Source organism: Euleptes europaea, chromosome 8 (assembly GCF_029931775.1).
Source record: "Euleptes europaea isolate rEulEur1 chromosome 8, rEulEur1.hap1, whole genome shotgun sequence".
Lineage (NCBI taxonomy): Eukaryota > Metazoa > Chordata > Lepidosauria > Squamata > Sphaerodactylidae > Euleptes > Euleptes europaea.
The window spans coordinates 21,824,039-21,845,931 of record NC_079319.1 but is presented as its reverse complement, the minus strand read 5'-3'; the positions used below and the strand labels follow the sequence as shown (position 1 = coordinate 21,845,931).

Here is a 21,893-nt window from a genome sequence, read left to right as displayed (position 1 = left end):
CTGAGGGTTCTCTAAAACTCCAAGAGTGCTTCCCTGCTAACTATCCACTCTCACCAGTATTCCTCCTCTCCTCCTTTCCCAAACTTACTTTTCAAGGGCAGGAGAAGAAGAACTGAGTGCCAGAAAAGCCAGAGAGGGCAATGGGGTCCATTTTGAACATCTCATAGATTGTGGTGATCAAAAATAGGCCTTGGAGGATGTTGCTAAGCCTCCATTTCTTCTGGAAAGGCCTTTAGTGTTGATTTTTATTTTATTTATATCCCATATTGCTCCCAAATTGGGACGTAAAGTGGTTTACATCATTCTCCTCTCCTCCCAACAACCCTGTGAGGTAGGTTAGGCTGAGAGGGTGTGACTGGCCCAAAGTCACCCAGCAAGCTTTCATGGCGGAGCGTGGATTCAAACCTAGCTTTCCCAGATTCTAGTCCAACACTTTAACCACTACACCACACTGGCTTAGTGGCTTTACTAACTGAGCCAAGAAGAGCTCAGCATTGCCAGAAGCAATGGAGGCTTCTTAGCATCCTTGGATGCTTTATCACCACAAATGCTGGAGAGTTAGAGATGGGCCCTTTGCTATAATTAGCCTACTTTATTTTTATAAAATTATGTGCTGCCTCTCCAGAGAGCACCTGCTTTGGCACCTTCCCTCCCCAACCTTCCTTGCCAATAGTTCACCTCACTTTCTCAAGGTATGGGTAAAGAAGGGAAAGAAGGAAACTGGTGGCAGAGAAGGTTGGAGCAGGCAGGTATCAGTCAAATTTTGGAGTAGAGTTTGCCCAAACTTGTAATATTATTATTGATTCAGTTTTTATCCTGCTCTTTCCTAACAACAGTCGGGCTCAGAATGGCTTCATAGAGGAACAAACTGGGAGTTTCTAAACTCTCCAAAATGTATTTTAGTCTCTAAGTACCATTGACTCGACAAACACACCGCCAAGATTAATAGACCCAGATCAGCAACACATTACCTGGTAGTAGACAGTGACCAAGGAGTTTGCATCACCTTTGTGAAGGGATTTCACTTTACACAGGTAGTGACTAACTGGGAGGTCTATCACCCGGAACTGTACTGGACACGGGTGTTCAAGTGGAACGAACTTCAGTTTTCTGAAGAGAATAATAAAAAGCATAGGGATGAACCACCACCACCAGTTCTTCAAAGCCAAATAGACTTTTTCCAGTCTCACTGTTCACACTGGTGCTTATTTATTTCATGTCCCCCCCCCCCCGCTTTTCTTTCTTCGATGAACGCAAGACTTCATGGAACTAAAGGTTCTCAGAAGATCTCTCAAGCAAACATGGACCAGACCCACATTTGCTGAGCTTCAGCAAGGTTGCTGCATACATGCCTTCAAGTCCCATAGCCTGTTTATAACCACAAGTGGATAATCAGAGATCAGGATGAGGATTACATGACTTGAACGAGCTGTTAAATATGTACATTAGGCTGCTTTTGTAGCATGGCTACAGTGCAATTTGCTCATAGGATGTATTGTTCTCATTCAGGGTGTTTGGGTGGAAGAGATTCAGCAATAGGACTCAATAACTATCCAGGCTCTTCCAGAACAATGGAAAATTTCTTTCCTAAACTAAAATCACATGGTCTAACTGACTCTGGACACAGCACCATTCATGGAGGAATTGCCATATTGCCTTGATTGGCCCTACCTACTCAGCGTGGGCACACCCAACTATTATACTGGGATTGAGAGGTATACTCATGCCTTCCATACAGCCCTTCCTCTCATTTGGCTAAAAATTATGATGGGTTGAGCTTCAAGCATAAATAACTTGCACAATGGAGGTGAGGGCTCTACAGGAAGACAGAAGATGAAACAAGGTGCCCACTGTCTGTTAAGAACATAAGAAAGGCCATTCTGGATCAGACCAGGGTCCATCAAGTCCAGAAGTCTGTTCACACAATGGCCAACCATGTGCCTCTAGGAAGCCCACAAACAAGATGAGTACAGCAGCATTGTCCTGCCTGTGTTCCACAGCACCTCATATAATATGCATGCTCCTCTGATCCTGGAGACCTGTTGAATTGTTTAAATATATATGCTGACAAAGGGAGAGGAAAAGAAAGAGGACTACATTGAGATATGTGACAATCCCTCATTGCTGTCGCTGTGTCTTTGGGGACAGGTTATTGACATGATCAGTATCACATACAACAGTATTTAATGCTGAAGGAGAAAAGTAGTTTGAACATGATCTAGGCCAAATTAAGTACCTTTAAATACTGTTGATTTAAATGGGAGAGTTATCTATCTCTTTGTCTTAACTGAAATCAATGGAATGTAAAATTGCCTATTTTTTGCTAAATTAAGGCCCTTACATTCATTTTTGAAAGAAAAAAAAGAATTTTCACAACACAAGTTATACTTTTCGGAGTCCTATTAGATTCAGCGGTAAAAATTAATCCCATACTTCTAAACATGGGATTAATTCTCAGTCATTAAAGGCAATGTGACTTCATTTCTTATGTTTGCCTACCTTATGTCCGAAAGCTGATCAATGATTTATTGTGCAATTCTGAAGATGATTTCAATTTTTAAAAAAATCTTTCATAATACTTGTAATGTACTTAAGCTACAAACACAGAGGCTCCATTTTCCTCTGATGTTGATAAAATTTAATGTGCAATATTAGATTGTTTATAACAGTCTTTTATTATTTTTTACTTACATATTTCAAGTTCCCATGAGTGCCATTTATTAAAAGTTAAAAAGGGATGGACTTTCCAAAAAGATTCAAAAAATGCACCATGGTATTTTTCTCCCCTCAGGACTGTCTTGCATTACCTCAAATTGAAAGAGTCATCCACAAATACTCACTCGACAATATAGTCCAGAAACTCCTTTGCTTCCTAGGAGATAAATGGTAAAGAGTTTTATTTAGGTGAAAGGGACTTTTCTTCCATGCAGCCACACAAAATAACGGAAAGGGGTCAATAATGGTCTTTTGTGGTATAATGAAAATATAATGAGCCACACAAATGCTAAGTGTTTGCTTTCAATGAAAATAGAACCCAAATTCTGTACTTACATTGCGTGTGAAATTTCCTTGGATAAGTCCCTCAACCCACAAGCGAGATTTGAAAGCATTCACAAATTCTAGCAGAGCGTCTATGGGAAGACCATTATTTAAAACCTCATATTTGTCTATCAAAGACCACCTGCCATGCTCCAGTATTGACAGCCGTAGATCTCTGTAAGCCCAGGGAAAAGACACATCAGTAAAGGCATGAACATTTATAAAATGTCACCCTGAGCTCTAAGTACTATCATCATACCGAAGAACAGAAAGTACCAGGAAGATAGTGGGTTGGACCCAAAATGGAGATCACAGAGCACAGCCCATGGAATAGAACTTTCCCACTCCCCTCTCTCATTGTGCCCCATGGTATTCTGCTTATGGATACCAAGGAATCTCTCCAGCACAATGGAGGGCAAAGACAGCCTGTAGTGAGAGGAACTGGCAAAATTGCTCCAGCATGGTCAGAAGAGATGGTCTACTGCAGTAAGTATTATTAGGCCAACATGGGTCTTCCCCGAAGCAGTAAGGGATGGCGATTGCCTTCATGCCCTGCCTGTTGTCTTCCCTGGGGCATCAGGTTAGCAATTATTGGGGAAAGGATGCTGGACTAGATGGCCTTTTGATGTGATCCAGTGTGGCTCTTCCTGCATATATTCTGTGGAGAGACAAATGTATATCACTGAATTCTTAACACTGTATGACTTTTCTCCTTATCTCCCAAAAGGTACTCACTTTGCCAGTGTTTCTGTGCTGATGAGAAAGTTAAAATATGTCTTTTTCAGTTGGTCAGTTATCATCTGGAAGGCTGCTGGCGGGACACTGAAGTCAGATATGTGGTCAATAATCAACTGAAAGAGCAGCTGGGAGGGGGGAAAGGGAAATAATGCTATCATTAATGAGATCGTTTTTGTCCAATAAAGGACTAACACACATCTCCTCCCAGGTACTCTAAAATTCATAGGAATAAGCAGAAGTAGAAGAGCCCTCAAATGCAGAGGAGTCATATGATGTGTGCTGTGGTAAACTACAGAAACATAGTGAATACTGATATATTTAGTAATAATGTTTAGCAAGGAAGAAAACCTTAAAGATAATTTCAGACCATAGCTGTGTTGATCTTCAGTAGAACAGCTAGACTCCAGTCCAGGAGCATCTTAGAGATTAACAAAAAAAGAATGGGGGGGTATCAGTAAACCTGAGCCACAGCCCCATGGTTACAATATTTATTTGAGGAACATGTGTGAAGGAGTCAGTGGAATGGATTTGAGGGTCAAGAAAAGAGCCTGGTCAAGCTAAACTGCATCTTTGTATGGTAGAAGGGCCAGTATGAATGTGGAATTATACGGAATAAGGGTAGAGTCTGGGGTACATCTCAGTGAAATGGGGGAACGGAAGGACACTCATAGGATAGGAGCAGGACTTACAAGTAGGACTGCTGGTTTTGGTAGCCAAGGTATCGTGCAGCTGAAGTGGTTTGTGGACTGTTGTTTGGGGGAACCTACTTTGCATCACCTCAATAATAAAGCTGACTCTTTTGTCCTTAACTGCAAATATACTGTGTCCTGGTTTTTTTTCCAATACATTGTGGCCAATAGTTCAAATTTGTATAGTTCAGCTCTTTATCTTCTGCAGTTACATTTGTATATATTTGTTGGAAAGTGTTGGAATAACAGAATAGGTTTGTCATTTGTCTTTGAAATCCTTGCATGTGGCCAGTACATGTCCACAATGATTTTGCTATTAATCTGGTTTTGGATATGTGCCAATATTTCTTGATACAAGTCAATGTTTACAGGCCAGTGATAGAAGTGAGGATGGATGTTGGGCACTTATCAAAGAAACATCTGAAATGTGTGAAATGATTGTTTAATTAAGCTTTGTCTGGATATCTATGAGCATGTCTTCAGAAATATTAATACTCAGTGGTAAATTACTAACACCAAGATTAACCGTAAGCACATGTTGTTTCCTGAAATAACCCACTCTTATCTAAAAATGTTAAGAATTGCTGGTAATTGTTAACATGACTTGCTGACACATTTACAGCCCGTTCCTGAGAATGGGGCCGAAAGTTGTTAGAGGTGGCGTGACCTCGCCACCAGCGTAAATGCATGTAATCACACGTTTACATGCATTCATGCCGGCCGCGAGGCCAGTCCTGGTGGCGGCCAAGCACCACGGGACCACGCCACCCCCCTCCGCTGGCACGGCCTCTCTGTAGTGCCAGCAATGGCATGGAGAGGCCATGCTGGTGCAAGGGGGCATTCTGGGGGTGGGGCTGGGGCCACTTGCGCTGGCTCCGGGAATGGCGGTTCTGCACCTACTTTTTAGCAGGCACAGCCTCGCTATTCCCTATGGGGCAGAAGGCCCCAGTTTAAAAAAAAAGGAAAAAGCTGCAAAACGGCTTTTTTTTTTTTTTGGTTTAACGGCATATGGGGAGCGGCTTAGGAAGAGGCGCCACTGCACCTCTTCCCCACTGTCCCCATACGCCTCAGCTCAGGAATGGGCTGTCAGATATGTAAAAACACAAGTAGAATTGCAAATAGAAACATTCCAGACAGTATCTATAAATGTCTCAGAAACCAAACAGGGTATGTGGCAGTTAGAAAATGGATGAAGCAGGCCATGGTGTCTTGCACAGTTCCTTCTTTTGCCGGTTCTGCCTGGGGTGTGTGTTCCCCCTCGAGTCTCTCTCTCCCTGGTTTGAGGGGGGGTTTCAGTTGTGTGTCTTCAGGTTTTCCCTCATTCATAAGAGCGGTTAGGTCTATTTGGATGCTTGCTCAAAACTAGTTTTCAAATGGTGACTTAAAGAATGCATTTGGAGTCCCATGCAAAAGGGGAAATTCCACCCCTCCTGCTCATTATGCATAGCTAGCTGCCTCTGTCCCTTTCCATGGTTTGCAAACTCCCAGGTGTCAGGTGTTGCTTTGCACAGTTGCAAAGGTGTTGCTGTCGTGTTGCTTTGCAGTTGTGTTGCAATGCTTTGCAAACTTCTCAGCTGTTTGTCGGGGCTGGGAGCTTTGTGCGTGGGCGGCAAGCTCTGCTCAGAGATGCACATTAAGGGTGGGGGGGACCCCTTTCGGGGCCCATATCTCAGCCCCCCCTGTCCCAATCGTTATAAAACTTGGGGGGTCTTTCAATAAACGTCCTTTGAAGCTCTGCTGAAAGTTTGGGACCTCTACCCCCAAAAATGCCCCCCCAGAGCCGCGGAAAGGCGCGGTTGTGTTTTTAATGGCTTTATTCGGCCGAATTTTTTCCCCGAACTTTGAATTCCCGCCGAATTGCACGGACCCGAAGCGGGGGAGTTCGGACTTCGGCATATCCCGAATCTAAACGGGCCGAATTCAGCCAAATCTGAACGATACCGAATTTTTTTTAATTCAACAGCCCTAATGGCTTGGAAGGATCTTTCATTGGAGTGCAACTACTGGCCAGAGTAACAGGACTGGCCTAGGTTAGGGCCACCAAACTACCCCCTTGCACCATGAGGAAGGTGCTGCCCACCATCCTCACCCCTCTGTGCCATAGAGAGGCAGAAAACTGCCCACTCTCCTTACCCCTTGCCTCCTGCGCTCTGTGATTGCAGAGGTCTACCTTTCCTTTTATCCCTTAGAAGCTCCTTGATCAATTGATCTTGAGCAGCATATATCTAGTGTTGGAGGGATATAAGGACTGAAACAAATCTTGCCACTGACAATGTAGCCTTGGGTCCCTGTTGCTTAGTAAAAAAGGCATTATGTCAATCACAGAGGCATTGGATTTGTATATTAAAAGGGGGGAAATATAGTGCGATTGAAGTTCCTCATAAAAGCGGCATTCCAAAAGTCAATAGAGCCAGAGTCAATAGAGTCAATAGAGCCAGAAGAGCAAGGGCAGATCCTGTCTATGGTATATTCAGAATTCTGCCCTGCATTACCATAGAAGGGTTAGCATTCAATCTAGCCAAGCAAAAAGCAGAGGTCTACCTAGTGGATGGGCGGCCCTGCAGAGTGGTTCAATCACATGGGAAGAGAACAGTTTCATACATTCATATATGATATCATCCATCTAAAGCAAGGGAACTGGCAATTTCACAAGAATATGCTCTGTGTCTTATTCCTTCTCCTACATGATGCTTACAGTGCCATTCACTGGAATTAAGAGGGATTCACAAAGTACTTACTGGTAGTTTGTGGTTAAAGCCTTGCACTCGAATGACCAGGCCATGTTCTTTGGCTTCAATTTTGTATTCCAGTTGAGCAAGATCTGCTTCATATGCAAGTTCGGCAAGATTGTGAGTAAGGATACTTTCAAAAGTATCAAAAAGCGCCATACTGGAAACAGAAAAAAGGTGACTGATGGCATAACAAAAGAGGCCAAAGAACGTTGATGGATTAGAAGACAAATATAGACATGGTCAACCGTATAATGCCAGTTCATTGCACAGACAGCACTTCAAACAGTGCGAAAGTCTGTTTATAGCTACCCCTGCTACCTATAATATCAAAAAGGAAGAGTCAACGTTTTAGGATTATTCTATTATTTGGTATTTTTGGTTCTATTATTTGGTATTTTGACCTAATGCACTGCTTGATGTATACCCATCCTCAAGAGCCCGGCATGTAAAAGAAGGTGAGACATGGAAGCCATGTTCTAGTAGATAAGGAATAAATAAACTTACAGGGAGCTTCACTATACCAGAAGGGCTTCTATAAATTTTTTACTGTTCAGTATGACACAATTATATCATTAGGCTGTGTGCTACATTATAACTCTATGACTGACCACTGAGGAAGGCCTTCTCAGGCCGAAACGCGTTTGGTCCTTTTCGGATCCTACTTTGGTCAATGTAAGATTGTACATCGCAGGTGTTTATGTTTGTATAGATTGAATGTGAAAGTCTTGCCTATGCGAGAGGCCTTATGTTTTTAACTTGATTGTGCACCTTATTAAAATTTATATATTTGTAATTTTAGCACTTTCAGCTCAACCTCTTCGGTTTGGAATCAGCATTTTGGTTGAGTTCCATTTGGTTCCCCCCCCTTTTGTTGTTGTTTTCTACTACAGCAGTAGTTACCAGTCTTTTCAGACCAAGCCATAATCTGCAACATGGGACTCATCTTCATAATTCTTTATAATTGCTTGAACAGGTAGATTTTTAGGGGAGTCAGATTTGTACAACAGGGAAAGCATTAGGGTTGGGTTAGTTTAAAAAAAAGCTTTTAGTTTTAATGTGGAAACTGTTAGTGACCAAATTCTTTGATATTCGGTTCTAGTGTATAGTTTTTGCTTTTTAAGATAGTCACAACTGATAGTCACCAAAGGCGGGACCACATTGAAGGATATGGGGATCCTCTGGTGACTCATAATTGCATGGCCATATTTGATCCTGGCTTATTAGCCACATTCTTTTCTCTGCTAGCATTTGTCCATCCATTTGTTTATTCATTTGTTCATTCATTCCACTGATATGCTGCTTTTATCCTAAAGAGGCCAGAACTGCTTAAATAGAGTTCCCAGGCAATCTCTCATCCATGCATTTTATAAAATTAGACCTACTTAGCTTTAGCACTAGAACCGTAGTGTACTTTCAGACTGTCCTCTGGGCCAGTATAGTGCACAAACATTTTGGGGCAAGAGAAGATATACATTAAGATGTTTTTGTGTGAATGCAACAAATTTTCCTCTGTCATATGATGGGAGATCAGGCCCTAAGTATGAAAAGACCTAGTGGTAGCTAGTATTATAGATTCAGATGGAATAGTGCCAGTTTCCTAAGGGGTTTCTCTATGGCACTAGCCACAATCTTTTTTGGGGGCCCAATACTTTATTGAACAAAATAGTTCATCCAGACCTGCCCAAACGTTATATGTATTTTAAACTATTTTCCCCACTCTCCAAAATCATTTGGGATGTTGACTACGTTTTATCAACCTCACATTTCTGATTCAGACAACAGTGTTTGCAATTTTTCCAAACATTTACAATGGTGTAAAAAAGGGGGAAAGCAATGCTTACTGTGTTGCAGAGTTCCGTATCAGTGGAGAGACAAGGTGGAAACAGACGAAAGCTGAAGGGAAAAGAAATGGAATGGAAAAGAACAGAAGAATCATAACTGCACACCCAGCTTGCTCCTGATGGCCTGTGGCTTCTTGCATCTATATAGTTTTTTTGCTATGATGATACATATTTATCTTCCTTTACACAATTTTTTATCATTTGCTCTTGTTGGCCCTTATGTCCATGGCTCCTACCAGAGCACCCAGGTGGTTGAACCTGCTTTCATACTTCCTTTGAATTCCTCCTCAAAACACCATAGATAACATAGATGACATTAAGTCTAAAATATATAAAGATCCACTCAAAATACAGCTCTTTTATAAAGGAAAGTGCTTTGCCTGATCCAAAAGCAATTGGGAGATTCTGGGTTCTGTGTGGAAACATCTACTCTACTCCGTTTTTTTAGTCTTCTGTTGCAATCCAAGGGGCCTTTCACACATGCTGAATAATGCACTTTCAGGCCACTTTCAATGCACTTTAGCAATCTTTTGTAAGTGGATTTTCCCGTTTCATACTACAACTGTGTTTTACTGTGTGAAATGGGAAAATCCACTTGCAAATGACTGCTAAAATGCATTGAAAGTGGCCTAAAAGTGCACTCTTTAGTACTTTCAACTTCATATACCCTAGTTGGATGTTATTCTCTGTGGAGTTTATGTGAGTAAAGCAACCCATGGAAACAGGTGAGCCCTTTCATGCAACTGACATCTAGCATGGTGTAGTGGTTAAGAGCAGTGGACTTTAATCTGGAGGACTGGGCTTGATTCCCCACTCCTCCATGTGTGCAGCAGACTCTAATCTGGTGAACCGAGTTGGTTTCCCTACTCCTACTCATGAAGCCAGCTGGGCGACCTTGCGCTAGTCACAGTTCTCTACAAGCTCTCCCAGCCTCACCTACCTCCCAAGATGTCTGTTGTGGGGCGGGGAAGGGAAGGTGATTGTAAGCTGCTTTGAGACTCCTTAAAGGCAGAGAAAAGCGGGGTATAAAAACCAGCTCTTCTTCTTCAGCTCTTCTTCTTCCTTGTGGCAGGGTGTCAGTTAAGAGGGCGGGACCCTCCTTTCCTATTTAGCTGTGCCATTTGCACACACTCCACAGTGGTATGGGATTGTGCATGTGTGTGTTAAGTGCCGTCAAGTCACTTCTGACTCATGGCGACCCCATGAATGAAAGTCCTCCAAAATGTCCTATCTTTGACAGCCTTGCTCAGATCTTGCAAATTGAAGGCTGTGGCTTCCTTTATTGAGTCAATCCATCTCTTGTTGGGTCTTCCTCTTTTCCTGCTGCCCTCAACTTTTCTTAGCATGACTGTCTTTTCCAGTGACTCTTGTCGTCTCATGACGTGACCAAAATATGATAGCCTCAGTTTAGTCATTTTAGCTTCTAGGGTCAGTTCAGGCTTGATTTGATCTAGAACCCACTGATTTGTTTTTTTGGCAGTCCACGGAATCCGTAACACTCTCCTCCAACACCACATTTCAAAGGAATCTATATTCTTCCTATCAGCTTTCTTCACTGTCCAGCTTTCACACCCATACATAGCAATAGGGAATACAATGGCATGAATTAATCTAGTCTTGGTGGTCAGTGACACATCCTTACACTTCAACATATTTTCTAGCTCCTTCATGGCTGCCCTTCCCAGTCTCAATCTCCTTCTGATTTCTTGGCTGCAGTCCCTCTTTTGGTTGATGGGGGAGCCGAGGAATAGAAGGTATGGGATTGCACTACAGGAAGTGGCTACAAAATGGGGGTATCAAGCTTGTGGCAGATCACATGATTACACAGCATACCAAAGGCACATCCCCCAAGGACAGGATAGCTCTGACCATGAGGGCACAATTTATACCTATTGTGTAGAGTGCTGTGGGAGCATCTTTGGCTATGCTGACACCCATTCCACTCCAGATAGCAGGAATGCTGACTCTAGGTTGACTAACAAGTGGCCAACTGTAAATACATGTTAAAGCCAGCACAGTGTAATAGACCACTTTAACCTGGGCCATAAGTAATAAAATGGATTTCAATAGGGAGAAGTGTAAGGTACTTCACCTAGGCAGAAACAACATAAGGCACAGGTACAGGATGGGAGAGAGTTGGCTTGACAACAGTACATGTGAAAGAGATCTGGGAGTCTTAGTGGACCACAAACTGAACATGAGTCAATAGTGTGATATGGCGGCTAAGATGGCCAATGCAATTCTGGGCTGCAACAATAGGAGTATTGTGTCTAGATCAAGGGAAGTAATACTACCACTGTATTCTGCATTAGTCAGACCTCACTTAAAATACTGTGTCCAGTTTTGGGCTCCACAATTTAAGAAGGATGTTTACAAGTTGGACTGTCCAGAGGAGGGCGACCAGAATGGTCAAAGGTCTGGAATCCATGTCCTATGAGGAGAGACTTAGGGAGTTGGGTTTGTTTAGTTTGGAGAAGAGAAGGTTGAGGGGAGTCATGATAGCCATGTTTAAATATTTGAAGGGATGTTATGTTGATGAGGGAACTAGCTTGTTCTCTGTTGCTCCAGAGACTAGGACACGGAGTAATGGATTTAAACTAATAGAAAAGGGATTCCACTTAAACATTAGGAAGAACTTCCTGACGATGAGGGCTGTTCGATGGTGGAATGTGCTGCCTCGGAGGGTGGTGGAGTCCCCGTCTTTGGAGGTCTTTAAGCAGAGGCTAGATGGCCATCTGTCGGGAGTGCTTTGATTGTGGGATCCTGCATGGCGGGGGGAGGGTTGGGGTCACTGGGGATGTGGGGGGAGGTAGTTGTTAATTTCCTGCATTGGGCAGAGGGTTGGACTAGATGATCCTGGTGGTCCCTTCCAACTCTATGATTCTATGAACCTCATCAGATACCCATGGAGAAGACAGAGAGCCTATGCAGTCCTCTCTCCCAGTGCCAAGCTCCAGGTGGAGTCCCTTTTCTTTTAGCTTCCTGCTCAGCACTCCTTTTGATTTCTCTGTGTGTCATCTGGAACTCTTACGTTCTAACTCCCCTTTTGTCAGTTCCTGCTAAGGTCCGTTTGTATCAGTAAGAGCTCTCCAGAGTGCTGATTGCTTCAGTGGCAAACAAAAGGCTCTGCTGCCCTTTTAAGCTGATATGGAAAACAGCAACTTCTACTACACTTGCAGATGCAAGCATTTGTTACACGTATGCATGAATACACAAGCAACTGACTTTTACCTTTGGGGATGGTAAATTTATTGTCCTTTTTGTACCACAGGCAGCCCCGGGGTGTATCCAATATCTTGCGTGGGTAGTTGGTGCTACGATCAGTTGATTTCTTCATAGAGAAATCTGTGGCTAATATATGGATAAAGATAGAAGTGTTGCTAAATTTGACACCTGTGCTCATCCATGCCCTTGAATGTCAAGAAAGCATCTTGTATTACTAAGTAAAGGGAAGCAACTAATTCCTGCTTCTTTGAAGAAATGCAGAGTTGCAAATAACTGCTCCTAATCTGCAAAATAGGTGTCTTTCTCCTGTATACCAGTTATTATAAAGCAAGTGTTTATTATAAAGCAATACAAACCAAATTCTTTTTTCCCTGTTTAAAATATCTGTTTTTTATGTCTCTGATCCATAAAACAGCTTAAATAAAACTAAAATCCATACAATATTTACATAAAACAGGAAAAATATAACAACAGAAATTGAAGAAGGTGGAGCATTTGACCAGGACACCATTCCTCAGGGGAAAAAAAAGCCTTGCCTCAGTTAATGGCAGGTGAAAAACTAATGTATAAAAACAAACAAAACAAACAACTTTATTATGGCCTTGCCAGAAAAATACATACGGTTAGATCAACCAGCAAAAACTAATGTATAAAGTTTGCCCTGACATGGATAGCACAACCTAGCCCAATCTCATCAGATCTCAGAAGCTAAGCAAGGTCAGCCCTGGTTAGAACTTGGATGGGAGACCACCAAGGAAATCCAGGGTTGCAACACAGGGGCAGGCAATAGCAAACCACCTCTGAATGTCTCCTGCCATGAAAACCGCATGGCATCACCATACGTCGACTGCAACTTGATGACACTTTCCACCACCATAAAGGTTTAGAGTAAAGGATGGACCTCTCCAGAAGGAGAATTCAACCTTGGTGCCGCCACTGAAAAAGCCTTGTTAAGTTTAACCATCTTCTACATCTTCAACGGAGGGAAACATGGAACATAGTGGGAAACATGGAGCATGTATATGAGCTAAATGCACCTAAAGATAGAATTGTGTTAAATATTGATGACAAGAATGGGTGGTGCCCATGAACCAAATGTGTTGGTTAACTGAGCTTATTGCTCTGCCATGTCACCTACCTAGAGGAAACCACAGTGACAAAATCTCATACCCTTGGGAGTGCTGTGGTGAGAGCCGCCATGCCTGGTGGTGCCCTTACATGTCTCCCTGACACATAGAGCTGTCCTACATGGCAGACAGACAAGTGGGCCAGCAGCCCAGAAGCCTCATTAGGCTCAAGGCAAAATAGCTATCAGCGCTAGCTGTCAGAAGCCCTGCAGCATCTGGAGGCATCAAACTGGCCAGCTGGAGAGGTGGAGTGAGGTATGTGTGCACAAATACCCTTGTACATGCGTGGTAGGCTTAGGATGCTGCAGTCATCACTTGATACATGTGTAAACTTGGCCATTGATCTATGGTATTTTTAGAACATCACGTACATTAAAAACTTTATGTCACAGTTATGTGGATTTGGGGGTGGGGAGTAACAACGTATGAAATGATTAATCCAAGACCATCATATTGGTTAATGGTAGAGCTGAGTCTGAATGGGTCTCCCAGCTTCAGTTCTGTCAATGTACCCACAATGGCTCAACTAGTAAGACAGAATATTCTTTCCATAGCACCAACCTATATATTTGTTTTCTTCAGGCAGGTGTAAATCTGGATTTAATGGGAAGTCAGTGTCCCAGAGGTTGCTCCAAGATTCATCAATATCTGTGGACACAAAAGAATATGGACTTAGCTGGCCATCACTCAATGAGTTATTTAGCATAGGGTGATCTATGTCAAGAATTAAAGATGACTCAGAAGCTACCACTTGACATTGAAACAAGCCTGGCTGAAACCCTAGCTGGATGGGAGAGGTGCACAGCTATATTTCCCATCTCCATCCCATATAACTTCCAAAGCAGAAGAATTACTGTGACTCTCTTCTAATATGTGTGGGAGGTAGCTATGGAGCAGCACATTTCTCCAATCCTTCCGCATTTTGAATTGAACTAAGAATCTGCCCTCACTACAGTATCACTGAATCCCTCACTGCTTTTAATGACTGCAGAAGCTAGCATAACTCTATAAAGACTTCAAGGCAAAATTGTTTTACCTGATACAGAGTATTGGGCCCCAAACCATTTTTCCTTCAAGGGACACTTTCCCTCATGGGCAGGAGATAACAGGAAAAGGTTGGCTTTTTGGGGGGTGAGGTGGTTAACAGCATCAGAAATTACCTATGGGGAGATACCAAATACTAGATCACATGCGAACCATGCACCTTTACATTGACCTATGGCCTTACTGCATTTCTGGGTATGAAATAAGACAGGAAACTGAGAGGATGTGGACATGTCCTAAAAGAGCAAAAGACAAAGGTTGAGACCCATTTCTAGCTCTGAAAAGATCCAGATATCTGATTCATCTTTATGTATTTTTTATTATATTGTTTCTATGTTTGTTTTTAAAAAGGTTTGTTATTGTTTGTTTGAGTGGTGGCTTTCTGTATGGAAAATTAATTTTAAAAATCTAGATATGTACAAGTTAACCAAGACTGATTTTTTTGTTTTGTTAGAATACTAGGGCGATATTTGCATGTAACTTTTTCTTCCCAAACACAGATGGTTCCTACTTACTTCTGGATTGTATTCGGTTAACAGCTGATCTCCTATCAACAAGTCCTCCTTCCGAAATAGATGCATATTTTCACAAACACTTTCTACGTATTCAATTGGGCCAGTCTGAAGGCAAGGAAAACACAGTGCAGTCATCATCAAAAAGACTTGAAGCACTTGGTGGGCTTGGGGTGTTTAGTTAACACTGTGGATCACATGCTACATAAAATGGAGCCACTTTGGGTCCCATTGGGGAGAAAAGTGTGGAATAAGTGAAGTAAGCAAAATAAATAAGCACAGCTGTGCTTGCAGAAGGGAACTTTCTGACTTTCCGCCTTGCATTGCAACCCTGAAATCCTGCCTCCAGAGGTTGGTGGATGCTTGGGAACAGCTGGGGAAGGACAAAATGGAGGTTTGCAGACCAAGTGAAGAATCATCCCTAGTTCAGATAGTTCCTTCTATAGAGGCCTTCCAGCATTTTCTTCTGGAAGGCCTTTTTAAGTTAAATCTGTTCCCAGGGCTTGTTAATTTTTAACAGCCGCTATCTGTTCTTAACTTTTTCTGTATGAATTTTGATATTGTAAGCCACCTGAAATGAATAAATAGACTATGGCCCCTATCCCTCTAGAAAGACCCTCTATGGCACTTTGATCACCTGAGGACCTGGATAAGGACTTGGGCCAACTTTGCCCCCAAGATGCTCCGTCTGTGCTGAAAAGATTAAGAGTAGAATGAGCTCATTTTTTAAAATTGTAATTCTTTTAAGATTTTTATAGTATTATAAGTTGCCTCTGGGGGGGGGGCAATATTGCCAGAAGGTAGGGTTGCCAACTTCCAGGTACTAGCTGGAGATCTGCTGCTATTACAACGGATCTCCAGCCAATAGAGATCAGTTCATCTGAAGAAAATGGCCACTTTGGCAATTGGACTCTATGGCAGTGAAGTCCCTTCCCTCACCAAACCACGCCTCCCCAGGCTCTGCCCCAAAAACCTCCCACTGGTGGTGAAGAGGGACCTGGCAACCCTACCAGAAGGTGGTGTTTCCATGTTCCAACTGGATGGATGGATGGATGGATGGATGGATGGATGGATAGATGGATAGATGGATGGATAGATAGGTAGATAGATAGATAGATAGATAGATAGATAGATAGATAGATAGATAGATAGATAGATAGATATCTCAACCAAGCCAGACATTGAAAACTTAAATATTTACATCTGGACACAAGAGAGAACATAGGGAGAGTGAACACAATACCTGTTCTTGGAAGCAAAATCCAATGCCTTCAATCTTTTGGATCTCTTCCCATATTCTTTGAGGAAAAAGAAAATCACAAGGCTTCTATGCATGCCTTCCTTCTCAAGAAAACAACCAAATTGAAAAGGTAGCACATCAACAGCTAGTTTCCCTGCAGTAACTATTCACATTTTTTTGAACAAAGAAGGAACAGGAAATCATGCAATGGTGGCAAACTCTACAAAGAGGCTCAGTCTCCACCAGTGCCTGCATGCGGGAATGGTTTTGCCCTGGCTCTAGAAAAACATGCATGAGGATTGCAGGGTGGAACTTCCTGAGCCTTGTGGCTTGTGGGGAAGGGCTCAGGTTCATGCCTGGCTTACTATCCTAAGGAAGGAATGAGGAAAAATGCAATAATACTATAAGTGGTTCCATTATTAAATTGAGAGGATACATTATACAACCATATATTGATTGGAAGAGGGACTGATGAAGAATCGGAAATGGCCATCTCCCCTTCTTTTTCTAAACTCCAGTTGGTGGAAGGAGATCTCCTATTACAATTGATCTCCAGGCAACGGAGATCAGTTCCCCTGGAGAAAATGGCTGCTTTGGCCATTGGACGCTATGGCATTGAAGACTCTCCCCTCTTCAAACCCCACCCTCCTCAGGCTCCACCCCCAAACTATCCAGCTATTTTCCAACCCGGAGCTGGCAACCCTACTCCTGACCTGGAAGGATGTGGGTGCTGCTCAGCGCTCCTTGAAATGTGCTGGCAATGAAAAGCAAGGAACAGTGATTGCTACTGTGTTAAAGCTTGAGGCATGGTGGAGTGTGGCCTGAGCATGCAAGGCTGTAGGAGAAAGCAAGTCCCAAGCCTCACCAAAACATAACTTAGCCCACATTTAGTAGGGCGATATAAATAGACCCTTGTGTTACAGAATAAATATTTAATGATGCTGTGTCCTAGTTTAACCTGTGATCTAGTTTAGCCTGAGGAACAGCGGCAATAAAAGTAAAGGTAAAGGTTCCCTGTGCAAGCATCGAGTCATTCCTGACCCATGGGGTGACATCACATCCCGACGTTTACTAGGCAGACTTTGTTTATGGGGTGGTTTGCCATTGCCTTCCCCAGTCATCTTCCCTTTTCCCCCATCAAGCTGGGTACTCATTTTACCGACCTCGGAAGGATGGAAGGCTGAGTCAACCTCATACTGACTTCCGTCGGGATCGAACTCAGGTCGTGAGCAGAGCTTGGACTGCAGTACAGCAGCTTACCACTCTGCGCCACAGGGCTTCATACATGGGCAATACCCAATGCTAATTATCTTGCTGATTTCAGGCAGCTAAGACCCACTGATAATGAAAATGAGACCTATACAAATTATTCTTGGCCTGTATCCTACCACTTCACTCAGCAAATTCTGAACCCTTCCTCCAAGAAGGAGCCTTCTTCTAATTTAAGTGGCTTTTCTACCAGAAGAAAAGCCACAAGTTGGAGGAAAACTACTTAGACAGAGGGAAGGATTCAAAACTTGTTGAGAGGAATGATACGATACAAAAAATTAGAACTGGGCCAATCTATCCACTCTAACGTGCCTCCAGAGAGAGGGTGTGTATGCGGCCAACACTGCTCGGTCTAGACAATCTAGGGTTAATGTAATTGAAAGCATAGAAGCCAACCCGCACTTGTGCAAATGAAAAGAACAGCAAGCATTGGTTAGTCAACTAACAGACAGCTGTGCAAACAGAACCTATGAAAAAGTATTGGCTCTCAGCTCTTATCAAAGTTCTGTCTACAGTGTTTGATTTGCAACAGCTTGTTCATATGTGGAAGTCATCCGTTCAGTCTACCATCAGAAGGTAAGCTTGTATGTTTAGACTGATCATAAGGGCAATGAGCATCTCATTCTTGACAATATTGTTGTCCTGGTGGACCAGTACCTTTTTTACATGGTTTAAATGAAATGGTGTGTGTGTGTGGGGGTGATATACACATTTATTACTTCTTACTTATATTTCAGTACATTACAGGGGAAATGAAAATGTTTGACGATAGAAAGAGGAAAACGCCAATGAAAATCACCTTTTGTCAGGTCCCTGTTTTTGTAGCATCTTCAAATATTGGAAAACAAGATGAGCAACCTGATGATAGAAGAAATAAATCTGTTCATTCCTTTTAACCCTTGACAGCTGAGGGGAAAAAGCTTCTAAAGATTCACCTTGTTGCAGAATGCACCTTTTATTTATTCATTGATTTATGCCTCACTTTCCTCCTCAATGAGGACCTGAGGCAGCTTCTCCACCCCCTCCACCCAAACCTCACAACAACAACCGTGTCAGGTAGGTTAGGCTGAGAGAAAATAACCCAGCAGCCTTCCATGGCAGAGTGGGGCATCGAACCCGGGTGAGCTCTCAGATCCTAGTCTAACGCTCTAGACACCATCCCATTTCACAATCAGGCCTCCATTTTGCCTTTCCCCTTCCATATTAATGCCAAGATCATATTAATGCCGTTCACACATGTGTGTGGTTATCTGTACCATTATTTCTTATTGTGGGTATTGCAATGTTGATATGGGTTTAGTGTCTGCTTGATATCATTTTGATTGCTTGAGATTTTGCTAGCCATTTGTCTTAATTAACGTATTTCTGATTTCACTCTATCCAAGTTTCTCAATACTTCTTTCAAAAATTTGGCATAACTGGCATCACTTTGCCATGATCCCTTTGTTGACATTTGCATGGGTCATTGCTCACATTGAGTGCATTCTGTCAAGCTGAATACAAAAATCCAAACCAGCATCTCCTTTAGCATTGGAATGAAAGGCAATAGCAGGTTTCTTCCTTTTGCTCAGCTCCCCACGTGAATTTGGCCTGAAATGGACCACTTACTCACAGGCATACTTCTAGGGCACATATGCACTGAGTGCATTCCCTGACTGCCTATGGAAAGTATCACAACTTTATAAACAATGGGTTGAATCCAGCTGGTCTTTTCACCTAATCTCACCTCCTGTCTACAGTCTTCAGTCCACTTGATTTTTGTCCCATGGTCCTCAGCATAGCTATTCTGGTGGTCAGCTGGGACCCTGCCTCTTTTTGTTACAGTGGAAAAGCTGGTTGAATCTAACCCTATATCTAGGCAAGGCAGACTTCATTAGAAGGTGATGGACATGTGACAGAGTTCAGGACTGAGGTGGAGCTTTATAATCCAAACACACCTCTTTTAACTTTTTAAAACTACATAGGACTGAATATTGCAAGCCATACACAGAAGGAGTTAATGGAGAGAAACTCTTCCCCTTCTCCGTTGCCCTGCAGCCTCCTGTATCCCCCCAAAAGCCGTTAATAGGAATTGGGGGACCCTAAACTAACAGATTGGAACACAGCACAGAGATGAGCTTGAGGGGAAATTGAGAGAAATCACCGGTTCCCTTCTCGTGCAAGCTCTTCCAGAAATGGAGCAAATAATCACCTCATGTTTCCCTTTGTTTTTGGAGCAGCATTTTGGGACGGTGTAGCAGAGAGGAGAGATCTGTTCCATGGAATCTTTCTGTTCACAGTTTGGAGGATCCAACCCATAATAGCAGCATGGTTTACAAGAGATAACACTAAATTTACTGGTAGCTGCAAGGAAGATATGCGCCAGAAGGGAAAGCTCAGAGCTTCATCCAAAACTGCATGGCTCATTAACGTAGGGGAACAGATGTATATAATTAAACTTATTCCAAAGTACCTCTCAGGACTTGATCCTTATGAGATCTCAGGAGACTAATGGTGGTGCCTGCAGTATATACTGAAGGAAATGATTACTGAATCATTTTGTTACTGAATCATTCTTTGGTATGGTTGGATTTGAACTAATAATGCTAGGGAAATGTTTAGAAATCTGTATTTTGTGTGTGTTTCCATGTATGCCAGTAATGCAAACATGTTTGGTTTTTCTTTATACTTCAGTGTCAGATTATTACCTCATAGAAATGCTCAAAACCTTTGTCTGTCAAAGTGACAGAAATGCTGAAGATGGAATATGTTGAGTTCTGTTCAAATCCCATCTCATTATTTCCTCCATATAGTGAAACAGCCAAAAAACTATTAGAAAACAAAACAAAACACATTTTAGTTTCCTTGTTTCGTTTTAGAAAATGTATATCCCACTTTTTGCTTATAACATAACACACAAGGTGGTTTGCATGAATAAAATCCAAATGGGTGAAGAACAATTAAAACAGTGAAATAAAAAACAGCAAAACAAAAACATAGTCATAACTAGCAGTAAAAAAGCAGCCAAGAGAACCTTAACTTCAGCATTACATGTGCATCAGCAAAACCCCAGAATGCATTAACCCAACAATAACAAGTAAGCCAAAAGAGGGAAACAGATGACAAAAAAACCAACCATACAAATATGGTTTTTAAAAAAACAGGTAAGAGAAATACGCTTCCCCTCAAATTTTAATAAGCCATTGAACACTTCAGACCATAGGGGTTCATGCTCAGAAAATGAACTTGACAATTGCTTTGGTGTGCCTACCTGGACCTCCCCTGATGGCATTGAGGTGCCTGACGAAAACATGCTTCTCATGTTTAGCTTTTGACTGTGGTTGTTGCATTGCTTTGCACTTTGCTCTGACCAATGTTTAGGGATGCTGGTCCCATTCTGTAAAGATCTAAGACTGCCATTTCAAATCTTATTGTTAGTGATGTGTATTCTGCCTCACTGCTCAGCAAAGTTGGAAGGCTTTCTCCATCCTAAGGAGTCTTCTTCCACTGGAGAATGAGCTCTTTGCACAGAGGAACGCTCCTTAGGAGAAAGGCCTCAAACTTTGTCAAGCAGAGTGGTAGGATACAGGTCACTGGCTTTATCTTTGGGTTGTTTCTGTGATTATTTTATTGTTTTTTTATGGTGATAGCTTTAAATTTCATTCTGAATTGCTTTGAGCTGCAATAAAACAGGACATTAATCGATCCAAACATCAGGTTCCTCAATGGCTTCCCATTTCACCCTTTAATGCCACGTGCCGCTTGACGTACTTTTTCCGGAGAAGAGAAAGGACACTGCCTTTGCCTTCATGTCCTATCAGCCAAGAGATGTAATGAAGTGGCTTCACCCTAAAAAAAACAAAATATTTTTTTTTTAAAAAAATCTGCCATGTAGATCCAGAAGTAACAGGTCAAATAAGCCGGGTCCGATTTCCTCTCCAAAATGTGTGCTTTGCAGAAATGGTTATAAGAGATTGTTCCCAGTGGGGAATTCTGGCAATAAATGCACAGCCTGGGCCAAATGGAACAAGACGATGATCCCCTTATATTTATTATTAGCTCTTTCACTCATGCTGACTAATGCACTTTCAATGCACTTTGCAGTTCTATTTTACTGTGTGAAATGGCAAAGTCCACTCGCAAATGATCACTAAAGTACATTGAAAGTGAATTGAAAGTGCATCATTCAGCATGCGTGAAAGTGCATTATGTGTCTACCAGTTGAACTGTTGGGGAAAGGGAGGTCTTTTAATTTTTTTGCAGAAAACCTAGTATATGGGTGAGGGGTAGGGTTGCCAACCTCCAGGTACTAACTGGATATCTCCTGCTATTACAACTGACCTCCGGCCGATAGAAATCAGTTCACCTGAAGAAAATGGCTGCTTTCGCCATTGGGCTCTATGGCACAGAAGTCCCTCCCCTCCCCAAGCCCCGCCGTCCTCAGGCTCCACCCCAAAA

At 42.4% G+C, this 21,893-nt stretch overlaps 1 protein-coding gene across 1 annotated transcript in view; it reads right to left on the bottom strand.

Annotated features, from left to right (window-relative positions):
* Positions 1-21,893, bottom strand: part of LOC130481913 (nardilysin-like) — a 51,981-nt gene that overhangs the window by 12,186 nt on the left and 17,902 nt on the right. Inside the window, exons 11-24 of the mRNA XM_056854699.1 lie at positions 21,207-21,284; positions 20,144-20,264; positions 18,256-18,314; positions 16,191-16,245; positions 14,951-15,055; positions 14,428-14,551; positions 13,953-14,039; positions 12,271-12,390; positions 9,040-9,091; positions 7,205-7,355; positions 3,775-3,902; positions 3,052-3,214; positions 2,841-2,872; positions 972-1,110 (exon numbers count right to left, since the gene is read on the bottom strand). Coding sequence (XP_056710677.1) covers positions 972-1,110; positions 2,841-2,872; positions 3,052-3,214; positions 3,775-3,902; positions 7,205-7,355; positions 9,040-9,091; positions 12,271-12,390; positions 13,953-14,039; positions 14,428-14,551; positions 14,951-15,055; positions 16,191-16,245; positions 18,256-18,314; positions 20,144-20,264; positions 21,207-21,284 — 1,414 coding nt within the window. The remainder of the gene's footprint in view (positions 1-971; positions 1,111-2,840; positions 2,873-3,051; positions 3,215-3,774; positions 3,903-7,204; positions 7,356-9,039; positions 9,092-12,270; positions 12,391-13,952; positions 14,040-14,427; positions 14,552-14,950; positions 15,056-16,190; positions 16,246-18,255; positions 18,315-20,143; positions 20,265-21,206; positions 21,285-21,893) is intronic.